General features: G+C 38.9%; 1 protein-coding gene across 8 annotated transcripts in view; it reads right to left on the reverse strand.

Moving 5' to 3' along the window:
- soga1 (suppressor of glucose, autophagy associated 1) overlaps positions 1 to 22,055 on the reverse strand; it is a 144,103-nt gene that overhangs the window by 86,258 nt on the left and 35,790 nt on the right. For all 8 annotated transcript variants that reach the window (XR_006379430.1, XM_044210313.1, XM_044210312.1 and 5 more), the window contains one exon: positions 14,262 to 14,411. Coding sequence is in view for 7 of the 8 variants with exons in the window: in XM_044210313.1 (XP_044066248.1) it covers positions 14,262 to 14,411 (150 nt within the window). In the remaining variant the exon portion in view is untranslated. The remainder of the gene's footprint in view (positions 1 to 14,261; positions 14,412 to 22,055) is intronic.

The following is a 22,055-nucleotide window of genomic DNA, read 5'->3' on the forward strand; positions in this document are numbered from 1 at the left end:
ATGACTGAATTACATCACTGTGATAAGCCAGGTAGAATAAAGTTAAGGTGTTACTACTCTTTTTTTTTTATTCACTTCAAGCTTTTTACCTCATCAAAGCAGTTGGCAGGATTTGGGGCACTATTTTGTTTTTTTAAATGTCTTACTCCTGAGAGATGCTGTAACATTCACATAATACCTGTCCGTGTTTCATGTAACCCTTTTCAAAAAGTAAAATTTAAGATCTTAAGCTGGCATTGAGGACAGCATATACAACAATGGACTGAATTTCAACAATTCTGCAAAGATGAGTGGGCCAAAATTCCTCCACAGCGCTGTAAAAGACTCATTGCAAGTTATCGCAAACGCTTGATTGCAGTTGTTGTTGCTAAAGGGGGCCCAACCAGTTATTAGGTTTAGGGGGCAATCACTATTTCACACAGGGTCATGTAGGTTTGGTCTTCCCTTAATAATAACAACCTTCATTTAAAAACTGCATTTTGTGTTTACTTGTGTTATCTTTGACTAATATTTAAATTTGTTTGATGATCTGAAACATTTAAGTGTGACAAAAAAATACTTTCACACCACTGTATATGTTTTTTGTATCACTAAGAGCAATACCTTCTTTTTCTGGAGCACCCTTGCTCATGAAATTTTTAAGATGTGAATGGGAAGTATAGCAAATGAAGGACACCAAGAACTAATTTCTTAAGTGCATGAAGTCCATCTGTTAAGGTAAATATACAGCAGGCTAGTGCTGCAACAATTATTTGATTAATCAATTAGTTGATTGACAGAAAATTAATTAGCAACTATAATCGAAAATAGATTAATCGTTTCAGTAATTTTTCAAGCAAAAAGTAAAATATTCCCTGGTTTCAGCTTCTCAAATGAGAGGAATTGCTGTTTTTCTTTGTCATATAGGATAGTAAATTGAGTATCTCTGGGTTTTGGAATGTTGGTCGGACAAAACAAGCAAATTGAAGACATCACCATGGGCTTGGAGAACCTGTGAATGGTATTTTTGTCACTATTTTCTAACATTTTATAGACTAAATTATTAGTCAATTAATTGACAGATTAATGATAATGAAAATAATCGTAAATAATAGAGCTGATATGTTCTAGACCAGACCTGCTCTATATGAAAAGTGCAATAAGATAACTTCTGTTATGAATTGGTGCAATTTAAATAAAATTTAATTAAATTGAGTTAGTTGCAGCCCTACAGCAGACACTATGTCCTACTGTACTACTAATGCAGCACAAATAAACTTCTTCTACCATTTCTTTAATTAGATTTAAGACATTTTTTCACCCTTTGAATTAGATTGATGTACTTTGGGTAGCCTAACCTATCCTGAAAATAACAATATATGGCATGACTCGCTAAGTCATGTAGTGACTATGCTAATGTTGTAAGTAAAGGGAGTTAAAAAAACAAGCAAAAACAGCCACAGGTTCAACGGGTTAATTGAGGCCTTAAATTAACACCCTGGTCTTAAATTGTTAACTAACCTTCCATTAACTGTGAATCTATCTTGTGCTCTCTCCTCTACTCTACTGAAGGACGTCACACTTGAAATTACATAAAATACACCCATGCTGAAAGCTTTGCACACATGCATACAGAATTAAACATAAAAAGCTCAATGTATGCATGAACATTAACACACACACACACACACACACACACTGCAGGCTATCTTGCATGTGAGTGAACGCCTTGTCTTCGCTTTCAGAAACACTCAAATACACACTGCAATGTCTTCGGCTACTCTTGCCCCACATCACTCCAAACAATATGCAGCACTTCCTGAAAGTCAGAAATAACAAGGAACAGTTTCCTTTAGCAGTAACTGGGGAATAAGAGGTGAAAGAGTTTGTGTATCGATAAGATCAAAATGCGACTGGAGAGACATCTGTCTGGAGCAATATTAAGGAGACTGTAAGGTCCCTTAAATTAATATATGAAATAAACATAAATTACATATTTCCAACATTGTTTAAGTTCATTTCAGATTTGACTGGTGTTCTCTTTTAATTACATCATCTTTTTCTGCAAGGGTTGATGGCACCAACCTGGAGAATTAGCACTAATAAATTAATTAATTAAAAATTAACACACCTAATATTCACACAACAGTAGTGGATGGAAACGCGCATTAATTCACGTTTTCTTTTGCAGATTTTCTGGAAATTCAGTTAAAATTTGTGTTACATTTGGATGGAATCTTGACTTCTGAAATAAAATGACTGAAAGTAAACATAGTGCACTATGTAGCAAATAGGAAGCAGTAGGAAATTTCCTCACCCCATTAAGTAACACTTTATTCTTTAGTTTATCAGAATTCAAAATGCCAAATTTGGAGATATATGGTTGCTATTGGACATTATACATTAGTGTCTGTTTTCTTGAGCCCACTGTCTTGTCCAATAGACTTTACACTGAGATGAGGTCACACACATAAAAATAGGTTTTCTAGGCTCTGGGAAACTTTTACAAATGTTAAACCTTCACGGTTTAAAAACTCATAATACAGAGTAAGATGTTGTTAAAGTTAGGGTGGTGAATGGGCGTGCAGAGCGTCCGACTTTAACGCTGGAGTTTGAGTTCCAGCAGACCTGTATTATCAAAATTATTGTAAAAAGCCCACCTGCCCCCTCAACTCAGATTGTTACACAACTGTACTGTTTCTCAAACACAGCAACAGATTTTCAGTATTCAGGGTGGCCAGCCCAGACAGTCTCTCCTGTGCCATGTTGCTTCTCAGATATGTTTTAATTTGTTTCAGTTTTGAGCATGGACACGGGAAGAGAGAGAGAGAGCGAGCGAGAGAGAGAGAGAGAGCGAGAGTGAGCGCTCATGTGGACAAGCGAGAAAGAGAGGTGGGGCCCGTTTGGACTGCGAGCCACCTACTGCCCCCATGTTCCTGCTCAAAACCCACTACTATTTTCAGTATTCAGGGTGGCCAGCCCAGACAGTCTCTCCTGTGCCATGTTGCTTCTCAGATATGTTTTAATTTGTTTCAGTTTTGAGCATGGACACGGGAAGAGAGAGAGAGAGAGCGAGCGAGAGAGAGAGAGAGAGCGAGAGTGAGCGCTCATGTGGACAAGCGAGAAAGAGAGGTGGGGCCCGTTTGGACTGCGAGCCACCTACTGCCCCCATGTTCCTGCTCAAAACCCACTACTATAATTATTATTATTAGTCTTATTATTATTGTTATCATCATTATTATTCCTATCATTATTATTATTATTAATATTACCACTACCATTACATTATTATTATTTTAAAATTCTATGTGGAATTTGCATTGTGCTACTGTATGCTATCTTTCCACCTGCTCTCTTTATCGCTCTTTCTCTCAACCCAACCAGTAGCGGCAGATGGTCGCCCTCCCTGGTTCTGGTGAGTCTGGTTCTGCTCGAGGTTTCTGCCTCTTAAAAAGGAAGTCTGTCCTTGCCACTGTCACCAAGTGCTAACTCTTGGTGGGAATTGCTGGGTCTCTGTAAATAATATTATAAAGAGTACGGTCTAGACCTGCTCTATAGGAAAAGTGCAATGAGATAACTTCTGTTATAAATTGGCGGAATATAAATAAAATTTAATTTAATTGAATGCGTTCCTCTTTGCACGTCTGTGTCAGCTAGTGACTGCTGCATTTTTCCCTTAACCCTTCAGTCACTGAGTATTTTCTTCCAATTAAGGTTGTTATCTCCTCAACTGCCAGCCCTCCTACCAAGACCCCACATGATACAGTTCCCCTCTCCACTATCTCTCTTTTTTCGCTCTCCATCAGTCCTATACTGTATAATTTCATTCTATTTGGTAAATGAACTATATTTGTATAGTGCCTTTTTAGTCTTCTGACCACTCAAAGTGCTCCACACACTACATATCACATTCACCCCATTCACACACATTCATACACTGGTGGCAGAACTGCTCATCAGTACAAAGAAACTAAATAATCATTCACATACACACTAAAGGCACAGCTAACAGCCCTCAGGAGCAATTTGGGGTTCAGTGTCTTGCCCAAGGACACTTCGGCATATGGGCTGGGGGAAGCCGGGATCGATCTGTCGACCTTCCACAAGCCACAGCCGCCCCTATTTCTTTTTGGTGTCTTACCCCTTTGTTCTCCTTTGCTTAATTTCTTTTCTCTCTCGCTTTTATTCTCGCTGGAATAAAAGCTTTTTTGGTCAACTTCTACTGCAGTCTATGAACAAAGGACCACAACGAACATATTGGCAACATACAATGGATTTTTTGCTTGCCACAGTGTGAGCATCTAAAAATGAAGGTGTAATAATATTATAAAGAGTATGGTCTAGACCTGCTCTATAGGAAAAGTGCAATGAGATACTTATGTTGTTATGTTATGAATTGCGCTATATAAATAAAATTTAATTTAATTGAATTAATACTTTTTGTCTAGCAAGAGGACAATAGTGATTTGAGGGAAAGTGATAGGAGTTAATCTAGGGCTGCAAAATACATGTAATATTAAACTGGTTAACAAAAAAATTAAATACTGATGTTTAATTGTATAGCTTACAGGCTCAAACTTGAAGGGAGGCATACTGTGCTGCACAAGACTTCCTGAGAAACATTAGGCAGCATAAAAAGTATAAAAATTAAAATTTGAAAAGGAAGCATGAGCTCTTTAAAATGATAGAGCACGGACTGAACCACTGACGTTTTTACAACAACATGCCATCTTCAGATCTTAAAAACGTAAGACAGCAACAGCTTACTTAATGCTTATACAAAATAATCCAAATAGATTCAATATTTTATTTAATAATAATATCGTATGTAAATTATTTTATCATTTTAAAACCCCTGAAAACTTGAGTTCAAATCTTCAAAAAGTTTTTCTTAATAACATCAAACATTTATGACTAAATAAGCAACAATCAAAGTTTAAGTTTGGAAAAAGCATCTTTAAGTATTAATTATAAATTAGAGTTTAACAATCAAAAACGAATCTGCTTCATCAGGGCTGTGTGGGTGTGGTTTGATCAGATTGGATTAGTGTTGTATTTTTATACATATATACACACAAAAAACAAAACAAAACACAGAAATCTCTAATGTGAAATAACCAAACTGTTCCACTGGTCAAACTTTGGCAGAAAATTGTAGTAGTAGAATACTAGAAAGAGTAGAATAAAAGCTAATTTAGAAAATAGGTTTTGAGCATCTTTAAGTTATTGCACTTGTGAATGTTCATAAAACATTCACATTTTGGCGAATTGATTAATTTAAATTAATTTGCAATCTGTGGAACTAGTTGTGGTTTTTATATAGGGTGTAAAACATTTAATAGGCTTATTTTATGCAGCCGCCATTGTGAAATCAAAAGCGAGGCTGAGGTGGGAGTCGCCCCAAATACGGTCAAACAACAATGGCTTGGACCACAAACCTTGAGCTGTTACCACATTTTACCATGAACAATGTCGAAAAATAGGCTGTGCAGTTTTGTTGAAAAAACAACATTGGTCATCTAGCTTACAGACTTACTATGATTTTTAAGTCAGGGCGCGCAAGGCAGGCTGTGTTGTGAGGGCCACGTCATTTCGCTCATTGAGAAAAAAATTACACCCCTTACAATATACAGGTATTTGGGTAGTAGACAAATAGGTGTTCAAGTTCAAGTTTATTCTTTTCAATTTGCACGGATTCACTTGCAAAATGTTATCCCCTTTTCCTGCTGGACAACATACAGAAGCACTACTATCCTGAGCTAGGCTAAAAGACCTGGATGCATATTACTAAACATATGATACATTACACAATAGTCTGCACAGTTAATTGATGGGGTATGAGTAAATTGTTTTTAAGTCCCAGAAGACTCAGGAAACTTGGATAATGGGTTTTCACATAGAAAAAAAAAGCACCACTGTGAGGAATTATTGCAGGAGGCTGTTTGGTTATATAGCCTCACAACTGAAAATCCATTATTCTACAAAAGTGTGTATACTAAGTTTGAACTTAGTTTATAAGTTCAAACTTTATTTTACTATCAGTTAACAATACATCATGAAGGAGCTTACAATTATAGGCTTATTTTACTAATTTGAAAAAACAAAACAAAAAACTAATTGAGAGACTCAGCATTAAAGTAACTTCCGGCATTTCCAAAGAGTTTCAAAGGATTACCAGCCTAGTTGGAAAGAGAACACTTCCACAATGTTGATCTCCATTTAATAAGGAGCATGTATCATATTTCAGTTTTGTACTCCCACAAGGCACAGTATGTTGTATAGGGAAGGCAAGTTGGATTGTCCCTTCATTTTCTTTCTTGAACCCTTAGTTCTATAAACATATTTCTAAAGCTTAAGGATGTATCTTATAAAAATAAACATTTTATGGCTTGTTTACTTTGTTTCTTTTCTGTCACTGTAGGTGGATTTTCCATCTGAAGGCCCCTTCATTGGGCAGTGAAAGTGGAATTGCAAAGCTGGCCAGGGTCACTGCAATCATCAAGTTGGACTACTATACACTCTTGCACATTTTCTTAAGATAGACTGCAAATCTGTCCCTCCTACAGTTAGTAAAGCCTCACTACCACAGACATGGCTTGTTCCTCCACATATATTAGACCTATTAATACAATAAGTCTCAAAATTAAATCCACCCACAGCAAATCCACTCCCAAAGAAACATAAGAGATGTTGTGATAGTATCATACCCAAACTCTATTGCCCTGTTCCAATCCCCCTACCTACCTACCGATCAGTTTGCTCATGACCTACAAAAGAACCTTGCTGATATTGGAAGCATCTACTGCTAGCATCAAACAGAATATAGAGTGGACAAGGTTGCAAGAGTTTGGAGACCTGCCCTGTGGATCAGTGCTGACCTACCAGGCCCTCGCCCTGCCCAACACCACTACCACAACACCCACCGTTTCCTCTGCCACCACAGACATATAATTATACCACTGCTCTAAATGAAAATGAGAGCAACTACTACTGTGACATAACTGTCACCCTCTCTGATGCAGAGTCACTGCAGATGGAAACAAGGGAACAGAGCACAAATAAGACCTGGCACCATGCCTCCACTCCCAGTGTCTGACTTCATCTGTTTTCAAAACGATCGTTTCAAGGATTGCAGACTTCGACAACTTAGCAGCCAGTATACATAGACAGAGAAAAAAAAGTGTTGATAGTGATTGTAAGAATGAGTTTCAAATAGATGTTACCACAGGATTAAAAGAGAGTTCCCTGAAAGTTGGTATGTAGAGCACAAAAAGCCCATAGCTGGTTAACTGAACCACAGAGTGAAAGGGGCATGACACCAGTGAATGGTATTCTTTGATGCACCTTATTGCCCTCTCTACGCTCAAGCGAGCAATCTCTTGTGTATGTAATTTCTTCCTTACTGAACTGCCCACTTGGCCCCAAGAAAGTTGGGAGTATAAGTTTTGCATTTATATCAGTGAGGAAGTCTTTGATAAGAAACCCCTTATCTGCAATGACTTCATCACATGGTTCCAGGAGACTCAGAATGCCTGACTCTTTGGTAATTTCCTTATCTGAGATGGAGCCTGTGTACAGGTTGCTGACTAGGCTAATTGACCCAGAAGGAATAATGCCAATCAGTGACTTTAGCGTTGTGGTACCTTTGTAATGGGAGTATGTGACTGTGTTCAGAACTTTTGAGCTTGTACTTTGGATGTGAATCTCAGTGCAGTCTAGCACCACCCGTGGTTTGGGGAATGTCTGGGGGCATCACTTCATCTATACCCTCTCTACTTGGACATATTGTTAGTGTGCCAAGCATAAAGAACAGTTAGTTATACAAGTCCTGCTGACTGTGGCTTGTGACATGTTAAACCGCACAGCTAAATCCACAGTGGAAAACCCCTGCCACACACAAAAAAGGTGTGTTTGCCGCACAAAGGAACACGAAGAACTGGTTAAAGAGGCATAGATGTTGTGCATGGAACCTAGCTTTCACAATGTGTTCTTCTTTTCAATTTACCCTTTGCATTTGATTCCATCTAACCATAGACTCTGCTGTAGGTTTTAGAGCTAAGATTGCTCATCTAGAGGAAGAAATGAGCAATCTTCCTCTGTCGTGCATCAAGCTGTTCTTCCACAAAGAGTCTTGTTAAAGAGACAAAAGAAAATGGGATTACAAAAAAATAGAAATACATACATATAAATACATACAAAGTTATTTTAAAAGTAATACTGAAACGTTCCAAATATATTTTATAAACAATAAATCAATTAATAAAAATAACGCATAACACATAATAAAACAAACTAAAAACTAAACAAAATTAAAAATGGTCCCTAAAAACTTTGAAATACAATAATTATTTCTTAAAAATTTTTTCAGTTTTTTCTTTTACATGGCAGTAGATAAGCTATTGCCACACTAAAAGTCCTTCCACAAGTTTTGAGTAAGGATAGTACTGGAAACTAGTCTAGATGGTGAAATGAATGCCACACAATGTTAGGGCTTATAAGGCAGTTCAATAAAATAAAATCTAAAACGACAGACTGAAGGGATCACTTGGCTGAGTTGAGGATCCATGTGAAGAAGGAAATCAGAAAACTTGATAAATATCGCAGGAGTATTTTAGATGCAAATATGCAGTATACCTTCATCCTATGATTATTATTTTGCACAGCCTGATCTTCCAGGCCTGTCATAACACCACAACAACACAACTACAGTTAGAACAATTAACAGATTGATCAGCAAATAAATCAAATATAATTTTAATAAAAGGATTAACCATTTTGTTATTTATGAACTAAAATATCACACACTTCCTGATTACAGTTTTAAAAATGCTAACATTGGCCTAAAGTGCTATGATGCATATCATCATAAAATTAATACCTTGGGGGTTATCAGACATCACTTTAGGCTCTGAAGCAACATGTGATGGGCCAAGACCATTATTTTTTGACATTTTAGCGATAAGATACGCAATTAATCAAGGTAAGAAGTGACAGATTTATTGATGAGTTCAATCACTCGTAGTAGCATTTTACATAACTGGTAACTCACTTTTGTTCCTCGTGCAGATTTGAAATGTCCACTTCTTCCTCTTCCTCATCAAAGTTACTAGTCGCACTACAATATCATAACAAAAACATTATTCTTCTTCTTCTTACTTCAGTGATATCAGGCAGTTCCTATCTGTATAGCTAAGGTTTAAAAACATAACTGCAAATGCTCACAATGGTTCCCTTTCTGATCCTGATGTTTATGCTCTTGCCCCTTTGACACAAACAGGATCCCTACACAGACATGACAATTGGGGGCAAATACCAATGCATTTATTATCTTTTTCATGCTGATATGCAAATGATTTGGCTAATGTCAGATGACAATTACCTCCAGATGCATTAAATTGTCCTTCTGGTCTTGGTCTGACACCATGTAAACAAAGATGGCACACTTCCATTTTTCAGTTTGATCAAAAAGGTGAGTGAGCCTACTATGGGGTCCTCGGAAAAGTGTTTGGAGCACACTCTTGTGTTGTCTGTAATGTGTTAACGTGGGACGACGGGTAAATAATATTAGGAACTTTTGGAGGTTATTATCAGGGTAAGCTAAGGTTATGTTAGCTAACTTAGACACTAGCTTAGCTAGCTCATTACATTACCAGAAAATAAGGTCCAACATCTCTCCTTATCTTGGCAATCCACTGGCGATGGGTGTCCAGGTTACTTGTAAATTGATGACAAGACTAGCCTTGATCACATTCTCGTCTTTGATAAGATGTACTCAACTCTCTTTTCTGCTTCATGTAAGCACCGGTCCTAGAACACTTCTGGAATTCCTCCCACCTCAGTCTCATTTTCACGCAGGAAAATTTCAAAATGGCAACCTGCGTGATATAAGCGAATTAAGATAAACATTAAGCACGCTTTGTACGCATATTCGGTGGTAGGTATAGACTGAAATGGGTATGCATGAGAAAACAATCATTTGCATGTGGTTAACTCTTCTGTTAAATCTACATCACTCACTGGAAGGAGTGAGCAAAACAAAAAATTAGACATCGGGCAGTGGTTAATGGCAGCTGGGACACATTGAATGTAGTTCCATTCATCTCACCATCCATCCATCCATCCATCCATCCATCAATTCCCCCACCATTCCTTGCATATTCATTTATAAGGTAAAGGGATATGTACAACAGTATAGTCAAACCTGAGTGAAACAGAAAGACAAAAATTCAGCAACACATACATTGTGGCTGGTATTGTTTGTCTATTTACTACACACAAAAATAATAGCTGCGGTGAAACAAATATAGATTCAGAAGCCACTTTACTCTTGACTATTGAAAAAAATATGTACACAAAGGCAGAGGAAAGGAAAGAAAAGGAAAGGAGATGCTTGGTACATTATCTCCTCCACCATACCTTCTTCCTCCATCCCTTCAATCAATCCTTCCCTATAGCCTCACCTTCAGATGGAACCTTCACCTGGAAGACACACCCTATCCATCCTCTCCTCTATCGCTCATAAACCCACAGAGAGGCCCTTTCTCTTCCTCCGACTATTCTTAATTACATCCTAACTATCTGACCTCAAATCTGACCGTACCTCATTTGAAGGTCAAACAGCTAAAATAGATGGATGGTTTTTTAGAAGGAAAGGAAGACTGCAGCAGAGAAGATGAGAGACATTCTCAATCTAACAGTGCTTGCAAAACTTAAGCACAGGCGTGCTAAATCCAGTTGCTGTCATAAAATCCTTGTGACAGGCAGGGCAATCTGGAACAGCCAGTACAGGCTAGAGAGTTCATGTTCAAATACCCATCCGGTGGATTGACATCCAACTCTGAATGCATTGTGCGGTATGTGCAACCTGCATGAACCAATTAGCTTTGCTCCTTAACATGGCTAGCTAGTGCTGCCTCTCCCATGTTCGAAATGTCGACGGTTTTACTATATATAGTTATGATATAAAGCTATGCCTTATACTTGTCCAAGTGAAGCTAGATTAGTCACTGCATTATCAAACTACACCACCTATTTCGCGAGAACATGCTAATAACTTTGGCTGTTGTTGTTTCTTGTCGGACTGGGCACTAACAAGTTCTAAAACTTCAGCTGATAATTAATCTAAATGTTTGTATTTTTAGGTTTGTAACATTAAGTTCACACTAAAATACTGTAACTAGTAAACAAGGTGATCAAATGTAGCTAATGTTAGCATATGGACACAAACACTAGTGTTCAGAAGTAGCTCACACAGTGCTAATATGTGCTAACAATGGCTACAGTTTATAGCTGTAGCTGTTATTACCTACAACTGAGGTGAGAGTGTGATAATGTAAAGGCTAGATAGCAGCTTATAAACAGATGCAGATTAATTGGAGAGAGCGGAATTTTGGATGTAAATAGCTAACAATATTTTTAACCAATCTCTCTCCAGTTCCAATAAAATATTAACGACCTGCAGCAGCACAATCTAGCCAGTACACTACATAAGGGCTGAACAATAATTAAAATATTATCAAAATCGCCAGTGGGCAAGTCTAAAATCCAAATCGCAGGAGTTGTAATTTTTTCATAAAGATAAAATGTGTCACAACATACAATTATAAATAAAGCATTGTGGTGCTACAGAGATGCCCCGGTCTACAAATCATATTCTCCTAAGGGCACATGCTTGTTTGGTACAGACCCTAGCAAAAATCACATCATCATTTTTATATTTTTTTTCAGTGAAAATGAAATGCAAAAATTACCATTCCCACTAAAATCGTGACTCATATAGCAATCGTAATATCTGTCAAAAATAATCGCAATATAATTTTTTTGCATATTGTTCAGCCCTACAGCACATAGCTCTGCTTTGTAAAGAATTTTCATGTCACTACAGACTGGAGCCTGCAGCTGGCACAAGACCACAATCAATAATTCAGAAACCTCCTTAAAAACTGTGAATCACCATTGTCTGTATATTATTCTCTCTGTGGTTAAATGCCTTTTTGTCCAGTTTATTTATTTTATTATGTGTATATCTCTTTGTAGCTTGATGTCTGCTTCCTGTTTTTCTTATTGCTGCTTCATTTTGTTATTACGTTATTTCGTTTCTGGGCAGTAATTCTCCTGTTTATACTGTATTATCAAAGGTGAGACACAGATGAGTAAGACATTCCTGTGTGGATGAGCACACACACAAACACAGTTCCATGAATTATATCAGCTATGTGAAGAAGTTCCTTCACTGAAGGGTTAGCATAAGTCAACACAACATTATCAGGTGGCTGGCAGTTCAAGGCTTGGATTGACACTGAATCATCAGTACCAAAGATGACCAACTGTGTTAGAAAATATCTGGTTCTTTGATTAAAAGCAAGCCCATGTACATAAAAAATTAAGAGAAGTCAGTCAACTACAACTGCCAGGGGGCATTTTGTTAAGGAATATCAAACCAAAAGCTTAAACTTCTGTTGCATCTACTGCTAACAGCAAGCAAAAGCTTGCGATTACACTTTGTAGAAAATTGACATTCAGCAGTTTCAATCCCAACAACTCCAGTGTTTCTATGTTGAGGAACATTGAGGATTTCATTAAAGAAACTTTGAAATGGGAATTAAAAGTGGGGAAAAACACTTCTGGGACTAGCAATGCAAATGAAAAACATATAATGCAATCAACTAGCTGATAATAGGTGGAGAATTTCAACCATTGACAACATTAAAATCGTTTTAAGAGGTTAATGCATCAATTATTCAACAGCCATGAAAAGAGGATTCTTTACAATGAGCATGAGATAGAACTAGTAATACAACAGGGTTGAATGAGAAAGTGCTGGTATCTGCAATCAAATTTTTTCGTTCATTACCCAAAGCTCATGACCACAGGTGATGGTTGGAATGAAAACTGAATGGTAAATTCAGACCCACATCACTCTGGATGCGTCACCAATCTGCCTAACACTGCATTTTACAATCATTAGTGAACAAGAACGGCAACAAAGTAGCTTTCTTTCACCTATCCACTCATCCAGTTAGCTCTGGCAAATGAACTGCCTATCTACCGCCATAAACTCAACATTGGGAAACATTGAGCATCCCTCCCAGCCATCTTCCGGGCCATTCACAAATAGCAAACTGGCAACTGTATCGAGAGAACACACAGTCCAGCCAGGCCGGAGAAGACAGACCCGGATCCCCTGCCAGCTGTGAGAATTAATAATTTAAATGAAGGTTGCTTGCCTATTATATTAATACCATGTTGAAACCTTTGTACACACATACACACACACACAGGGCATGAGGCTGTTGTCCTGCAGACTTGCTGACTGCAGAGAAAAGTTGATTAGCTGTGTCAAACAGGCTTACATTTATACAAAGAAACAGGGATATCAGAAAGAACATCATGTACTGAGGACAGTATGTATTGTAATGACCATGAGAGGAAAAGTATCAGTTTTGGGGAACAAAGCAGAGACTTTAGCAACTTACAAACAGAGGAAGTGTAGGATTCCACTACTAGGGCGCTGTCTCCACACAAAGGGTAGAATCATGTGCCAAGAGGCTGGGACCAACCTGTGCACCACCGAAGGGAGAGCTAAGTCTAAACCACAGCTCCTCCTCACCTCTGTAGAAACCTATCAGATAGTTGTACATTCTCATTTAAAACTCTGTGTAATGTTAAGAATAGCATTCTTTTTTAGGATGATGGTTACAGATTAACAGCTTGCTGACTGTGGTTTTCTGAATACAAAAGATCCTTGTACAAGATGCTTTTGATCCTCCAATGCTTTAATAAATGCCAAATTAAGGAATAGTTTCTCTCCAGACTTTTCTTTTGCAAATAAACGAACGCGCTGACACAGCAACCCAGCCATCCATCCAACCCTGACCCACATCAGGGGCCTGGTCCTGGGCCTAGGCCATGACCATCAGCCCTTCAGACAGAGGAAAAGAGACAATGAACAGAAGCAAGAGAGACAGAAAGAAATGAATGGAAAGACGGGGCCTCATTTTATGCTTTTCACTCAGATTAGACTACTCAGAAGGAGACCATCAGGAGACGGTGGAGAGGTCAATCTTTTCCTCATTTCATTTCATACTGGCACACAGAAAACTAGAGACTCTACCAACCAGTTTTGTTCACATCTGTCTGCATCAAGTCAATTATCCTTTGAGCTACAACAACAATTTAACATATTTATTAATATTTATCTCATTCCGTAAGCCAACTAGACCTCTCTTATGGCCTCTCCTGGCCTGGCTCCATACAGCACATTTATGATATTTTTATTCTACCTTGTCAATCTCCTGCTGCAGGACCTGTTTGGCGACCTCCAGGTCCTGCAGTCGGACCCTCAGCTCCTCATTCTCCAGCTCCAGACAACTCCTCTTCTTTTCAACACTGTCCAGCTGACAGTGGAGACGGATGGACACGTCCTTTGCCACCTGAGAGGGTGAAGAGAGAGGGAGGAGGAAGAGGAGTTTAGCTCAGTGCGTCTTACAATCAATTTCCCACCGGTGAAAACACTTTGGTAATTGCTTTGTAGTCGTAGAGCTGTGCATTGTTTAAATGCGTTTATGCTTTTGGAACATCAGGCATCTGTGTGTACTATACTGATATTACTATAGGACACTTTCTCTATTGTGTTCTTGCTGATTCTTGCCAATACAAATTCCATCTCTGATACAAAAACAATAATATTTCCATGTAGAAATTTTTTTTCTCCAAATACAAAGGAATTAAATAAGCTAGCCTTCTCAATTGCATCAGTGTTTAATGTCCTAAACCAGCCATACTATTCTGCTGTAGTATAAAGCCCCTTTCAGACATGCACCCCTTTACAGTAATCTGACGACAATATAACATGTCGGTTTCACGTAACAATAAGCACCATGGTCACTTTTAAGTAAAAGTCACAACAGCATTTAAAGGCAGACCTAGTAACATTTTCGTATTATCACTTTTAACACAACACAAGTCTGAATTGAATGCCGTCAGATTAATGTAAAGGTTGCAGCAGCAGTACAAGGTCAAGCATGCAGCAGAAAGTGAGGGAGATTAAATGCACATCTTGCACTGCCTTCTAAGATCACTGTATAAATGTATTTTCTAAATCTGTGTTTTTTAAGCACAAAATCTGTTTTAATAAACTAGGAAACACTATGAAAGAGACAATTTTAAAGGCGTTGAGGAGATCGATTTTCTCATATCAGATCAGTCTATAAAATGGATTTTCCCCTTGGGGTGCGACAGAGGTACAAGAGGTTAAAAAAAAAACCTCTTATAATTATTATATGACCAACAGTCTCTCCATGTATTGTTCATTCATGCCAACTGCGTGGATGAATAAATGAATATCCTGCAAAATGCTTTACATGTGAGCAAATAGGAATTAAATTAATGTTCTAATCTGAAAAGGCGGAAGCAACATGTGTCGTGGGGCAACCAATAGTTCCAAACACTGAAGTTCCAGCATTGAACCCCATTCATTTTCAGTGTTTCCATAGCGTGCTTGCTGGTAAGTTGATGAAATGAAATTATTTTTTGACATTTTAATCCATTAGCTGACCTGTTATAATTTTAGTCATTAGTGGTATTTAATATAGTCAGTTTTAGTTAATGTTTATCATAAGATATGTTGGGCCTCACCACGTATGGGGAAACAAAGAGTGGCCTGAGTGTAAAACAAAGGCCTGATCTACGAAACGGTGTGTGTTATTTTTACCTGAGCTTCATTGTTGTGATTTTGTTGTGCTTTACTGTGGGAAATAACGGACTGCCGTGTCCTGTTTACTGTTGTGTGTTTTTGTGTTTGACCCTTACTTGTTAGTTTTCGCCACTGTGGAAGTCAATAACTGTGCTTTATTAGACCAAAGTCCAGTAACACGGCTGCCGAATGCAAGTTTGCTGCGAGTTCTTGTGTGATGAAGGGAAAAATATTGTGTCTTGCTGCAGCGTTTAGGATTCTCCTTGCTTTGTGTGCCCTTCTTTCTCTCTCCTCTGTTACTAACCCACACTTACACGCTTCACGTACATCCACACACACGTACATCTCTAACAACCCAGATAGCGTGGTAGACTAGCTACGCTCCACGCCATCTTGAGGACAAGTAGCTTGCATCCTCCATTTTGGTTCTTACCCCTTTGTTTGAGTTTCGCAGGCCTGCCCCCCATTTTGGATCTTCACGTGACGACTACCCACCCATGTGGTGCTCACACTCCATTTGCTTGCTGATTGTTGAATGCTTATTGTGTTAAGAGTAGATGATAGTGATTTGTTGGCTTATGTTATTGATTACTGATCGGTGCTAGTTAAATAAACTCTATTGTACCTTTAAAGAGCAGTTGCCTGTGGTTATTTTGTGTATGTGTTGCAATAACAGCTGTCTCAGATTCACCCATCACTGTCCACTTTATTAAGTTAAGATAGTAAATTATATATTTACATTTTTAAATGGATAGCCACTTTGAGACTGTTTTCACGTTTTAGTTATTGATCCCTGATCCCACGATGGTGCCCCGTAATTATGAATAATAGAATAATAATTTTAGTGATATTAATAATTGTATTAATATTAATAAATATATTTGATATTTGCAAATAACCACACGTGCCCTACGTGAATCCCAACAGACAATAGCTAGTGAGATTCTAATTGCAGTTAGCTAACACTCTGTTGAGTCCCAGTTAGCTAACATAAGCAACGCTAGCTACCATAACCAGATTATATAATTATATAATAACATGTTTTGTTGAATGCAATTAGTTGCCTTGTATATTTTCCAGGCTCGTCACAAAGCTCAAGGACCTGGGATTAAACACCTCGCTGTGCAGGTGGGTCCTTGACTTCCAGACAGGCAGACCCCAGGTGGTATGGATGGGTAGACACACCTCATCCACCCTCATCCTTAACACGGGTGCACCCCAGGGTTGCGTTTTGAGCCCCCTGCTGTACTCCTTGTAGACACGCGACTGTGTAGCCATCCAATTTTACTGCTAGATGCCACTAAATCCTACACACTGGACCTGTAAAGCATTGGACCAACGCCTACAACTCAGTTGATTTGAAGGAGTAGAGGAAATCCAGGTATGCTCTCCAGAGAGATAATGTCTGCATCTCTCCCAGATGAACTGAACACCTTCTATGCATGCTTTGATAACAACTTCCCGGCTGAGGAGGTACAAAGGGCCCAGGACCCCAGCCCACTTGTAATATCAAGGGCAGATGCAAATCCCTCAAAAGGATTAATCCACGCAAAGCACCTGAACCTGATGGCATCCCTGGCCAAGCTCTGTGTGCGCAGTTCAACTGGCAGATGTTCTCAGATCTCTCACTGCTCCAGTCTGTAGTCCCCACATGTTTCAAGAAGACTACCACTGTCCCTGTCTCCAAAAACACCAATACCCTCTGCATTAAAGACTACGGCCCAGTAGCACTCACCTCCACCATCATGAAGTGCTTTGAGCGGTTAGTCAAAACATTCATCACCTCCTCCCTTCCTGACTCACAGGACCCACTGCAATTTGCATAAGGGCCAAACAGATCAACGGATGACACAATCACCTTAGCCCTCCACATGGCCTTCTCCCACCTGGATGAGAGGAACATATATGTGAGAATACTGTTCATTTACTATAGTTCAGCATTCAATACCATTGTGCCCTCCAAGCTCGTCATCAAGCTCAGAGATCTGGGACTCAACACCGCCCTGTGTGATTGGATCCTGGACTTTCTAAAGGGCAGACCCCAGGCTGTGCGGATAGGCAGCTCCACATCCTCCACCCTGACCCTCAACATTGCCGCCCCTCAGGTCTGCGTGCACAGCCTTCTCCTGTACTCCCTGTTCACACATGACTGCATGGCCACCCACAGCCCCAACACCAAGTTTGCTGACGACACAACTGTCATCGGCCTGATCACCGGCCACGATGAGATGTCCTTCAGAGAGTTGGTGAGATCTGACATCTTGGTGCAAGGACAACAACCTCCATCTCAACGTCAGAAAAACAAAGGAGCTGATTGTGACTACAGGAAGCGACAGAGAGAAGGACACACCCCCATTACCATCAACAGGACTACAGTGGAGAGAGTCAGCAGCTTCAGGTTTCTCGGGGTCCACATCAGCATGGACCTGACCCGGACTCACCACACCAACACCATCATAAAAACAGCAAGACAACAGCTCTTCTTCCTCCGCAGGCTGAGGAGGCTCAACATGGACTCAACTTCTACAGGTGCACCATTGAGAGTACCATGACTGGCTGCATCACCAGCAGTTGCACCGCCCTCAACCGTAAAGCTCTACAGAGGGTGGTGAAAACTGCACAGCACATCACCAGGACAGAGCTGCCATCCATGGAGGACCTCTACACCCAGCAGTGTCGTAAGAAGACCAATAGGATCATCAAAGTCCACAACCACCCCAACCACAAACTGCCTGCTGGTGTCTGGCAGATGGTATCGCAGCATCCGGTCCAGCTCAGGGACAGCTTCATGCCTCAGGCCATTCAACTGTTGAACTCTTGTTGCGCTCTCAAGCTAATATGTGACACTTTACTCACACCTTATTGATAGATGACACTTTACCTGGTTACTACTTGTTTACATCTGTTTATTTATATATAGATATATGTAAACAGATGTAAACAAGTAGTAACAGTAGGTAACAGTAGTAATAAATATATATATATTTATTACTACTGTTACCTACATACATCACTGTATGTGTATATATATATTTATTTATTTATTGACTTATTTTTACTACCTGTTTACAACCTGTGTAACCATCACAGTATACATATTTTGTGTGAACTGCCTGTCTAAAATCCTGTTCTTACCTGTGCATAACCTGTCTACATTACATTAATTTTATCATTACTGTACACCTGCCTACCACTGTATTATATTTCAATTTATTGTTGTTGGGACCACTAGACTTCACAGATGAATTTGTTCATTTGTGTGACTTAAACTGAAATTTTGTTATGAAACTGAGCCATTGAACTCAATCTCCCAAAATCCTCCAGAATTCACACCTGTGCATGAACTCTGTCCCTGGACCCAGCTTTAAGCTACCTTTGGCTAGTGTGACCTGTGCCCCGTTATGTCAGGTCAATAAAAGGATCAGCTGGCCATTGTTTGCTGTCTTTCTCCCGAACTCTTTCACTGTAGCTGCTGAAGCCGCCTTGGCTGTATAATCTGCTCGGTGCAGAAACACCGAACCGAACTCTCTCTCTCTTACTTCAGCGACGCAAGAGCCTGCATAAGATTCCTGCAACCCAGTTCAGTTTGTGCCAGCGGCTACAACACAAAGTCTGCCAGGCAACAGGAACTAAGCAAGTTAGTGTAAGTTAACTCTAAGGAGAACAAAGAATGGAGCGACCGGCTTCCTCTGATCTGCACAAGCGGACACTGCACAGGAAAGATTGAATCGAAACCACGATTCTTTCCCGCCTGGCTCATCCACATCGCCAGCTAACAAGCAGTATGCCAAAGCAACTTCTCTTCCTCTACGGACTGGTAACGTACCTGGGCATATAGCATAGCATAGCATAGAGTAACCGTGTACATGCACAGGACAGTTTAACTTTTATCAATGTACATGTACTGATGTGTTTTTCTTTGAGATTGTATTGTTGTGATCTTTTCCATGGTTAACGTTAGTTAACTAGTTCTCAGCCACCGCTAGATTGATGTTAGTTAACGTTATGCTCCACACAGAGAGTCTTTGCATGCTAACTAACTTTTTAACTTGGCACCGTTATCCTATACAGATCACACCTCTAATTTGGCCTTAAACATAGTCACACACGCTGAGAGGAACTTTAAAGCTCCCACTTCACATGCTTTCTTTGTTTCTGACCACATGTGTTCATGCTTGTGCACGCGAGACATATGGAGGCAGAACAAAAAAAACACACACACCTTCTTTCTGGCGCGCAGCCTGACACACACACACACACACCCACACACATTTCTTCTCACATGCACACACTCCCTTTTTTTCTTTAGTTTAGAGTATCTTAGTTAGATTTTATATTGTGTGTTTTTTCTTTTATTAGCTTTTTAATAAATGCTTGTGGATATACATTCTGGTTTCTTTAATGTTGCACAAGAGTGAATAATGCCAATCTCTATGTTGATCTCCAAAACCCTTCAACTTTTACTAGCCATTTTGGTTGCAGTTATTAATTTAATTATTAATCAGAGTTCCAAATTTATAGTTTAGTATATTATATGAGACTGAATTAATTAATTGGCTATCATCTCCCCTTCCTAAAGGGTGGTTCCCCAAGTAACATTATTAATTAAAGTTATTATTTATTATTATCTTTGATAATTACGCCAAATTTAAATGATTGCACCTACACAATCTGGTGCCCCTTTAACCATTATAATTCCCTACATTGTATTATATTTTATTCCATATATATTATATTATATTCCTATATTTTAACTTCTGCACTATTTTAAGTCTAAGATCCTCTTTCACTTGCATGATTTTCTTTTTTAAGTATTGTTTGAGCATTGCTGGAGGGAGCGTGAGAATTAAGAATTTCATTGCTAATGACTGCTTCACCGTAATTGTTGTGCATATGACAAATTAAGAACTTGAACTTGAATAATATATTCCTTTTCCATAGACAGCATTTTGCAGCCTGTGCATACAACTAATTAAGAGTATCACCTCTCTGGACATGGAGCTCTGCACTCCTGCACCTGCAGACACACCAGCAGCTTCTTCGCTGCTGCAGCTGCTGATCTTTCTTTTGTTCCACTCTAGTACAATACTTGAGATAAAAAAATACTGAAGTAAAAGTAAAATTACAGATTTGTAAAAATACTCAAAAACTACACAAAAAAAACTACTTTGTTACAGTAACGAAACTAGATGTAATTTGTTACTTCCACCCCTGATTATACAGTATATTTTGTTCGCAGTGTGGAGAGCAGTCTGAATAGTAACAGCAGCTCTGGTGTGATCACTGTGTGAGAGAGAACATTTATCTAATTGTGCATCAGCATAATTAATTAATTTGTAATTATGAGTGGTTGTGTATCTTTTTTCAGTGTGAAAAAGTGTGTGGTGTCCGTTTGTATCCACATGATACACACTTGCACAATTTGCGTCTCACTACTCATCTGCAAAATCTCTGAACACAATCTGTAATTGTGTGCATTTACTGTGTTGCTGTGTGCCAGAGTATGAATGTGTATTTGTATGTCTGTATCGTTGTGTGTGTGCGCGTGTGTTTGAACCAGTGCCAGTGTGCAGCTGAGTGCCACTTTGTACGACCCACTCTCACTCCCACCCAGTGGCTCCCTTAGTTCCACTACGTTCCATGTTTTAATGTGTGTGTGTGTTCAATAGTTCCTAATAGTTCCCCTTGTACTCTCTGGATTGCTGTTACATCTAATTCTCAATTTAATCGACTGTCACTCATCTTCTGAAAATGTTATATCTGTTGGGTAACAATCGTCTGATTTACAAATGTAATTTTGCTATTCTATCATTAGTGGTTCAACCTAAATCCACTTCATAAAAGCCTTTCCATTTGCTGGTCAAAACATGCAATTTCCTAATGGTAACACTATAGTAAATACAAATGCTGTAATTGTAACAAATTAATGTACTGACCTCTAGCAACAGTAGCACTTATGCCTCTTGTCTGCCATGCAAATAATTGTTATGACATTGCCGATCAACAATATTAATATTGAAAAAATTAAAGAAATAGGAGTTAATGACTAAACTCTTCATACATATATACATATTATATATTCTATGAAGGCAATACTCTATACTGATTAACAGATCATGACATTGGAAAATGCATAATCTATGTCCATTCATGAACAGTTTCATTTTCCTGTCTTAAGAAAACAAATCTAAATCTAACACTCTCATCTAGGGATTTACACAGAAAATCAAATGAAGAACTATAAATCCCTGGGAGCACAAGTTCCAGTGGCTGGGTGAATGTGGTACTGCACCACAAACCCTCTGCTAACATTAGTTTTCAAGACCCAGGTCGAACCATTGTGGAGGATCACCAATAAATCCCACAATACTTGGGTTGCTGC

The sequence above is a fragment of the Siniperca chuatsi genome, linkage group LG10 (genome assembly GCF_020085105.1).
Source record: "Siniperca chuatsi isolate FFG_IHB_CAS linkage group LG10, ASM2008510v1, whole genome shotgun sequence".
Classification (NCBI taxonomy): Eukaryota; Metazoa; Chordata; class Actinopteri; order Centrarchiformes; family Sinipercidae; genus Siniperca; species Siniperca chuatsi.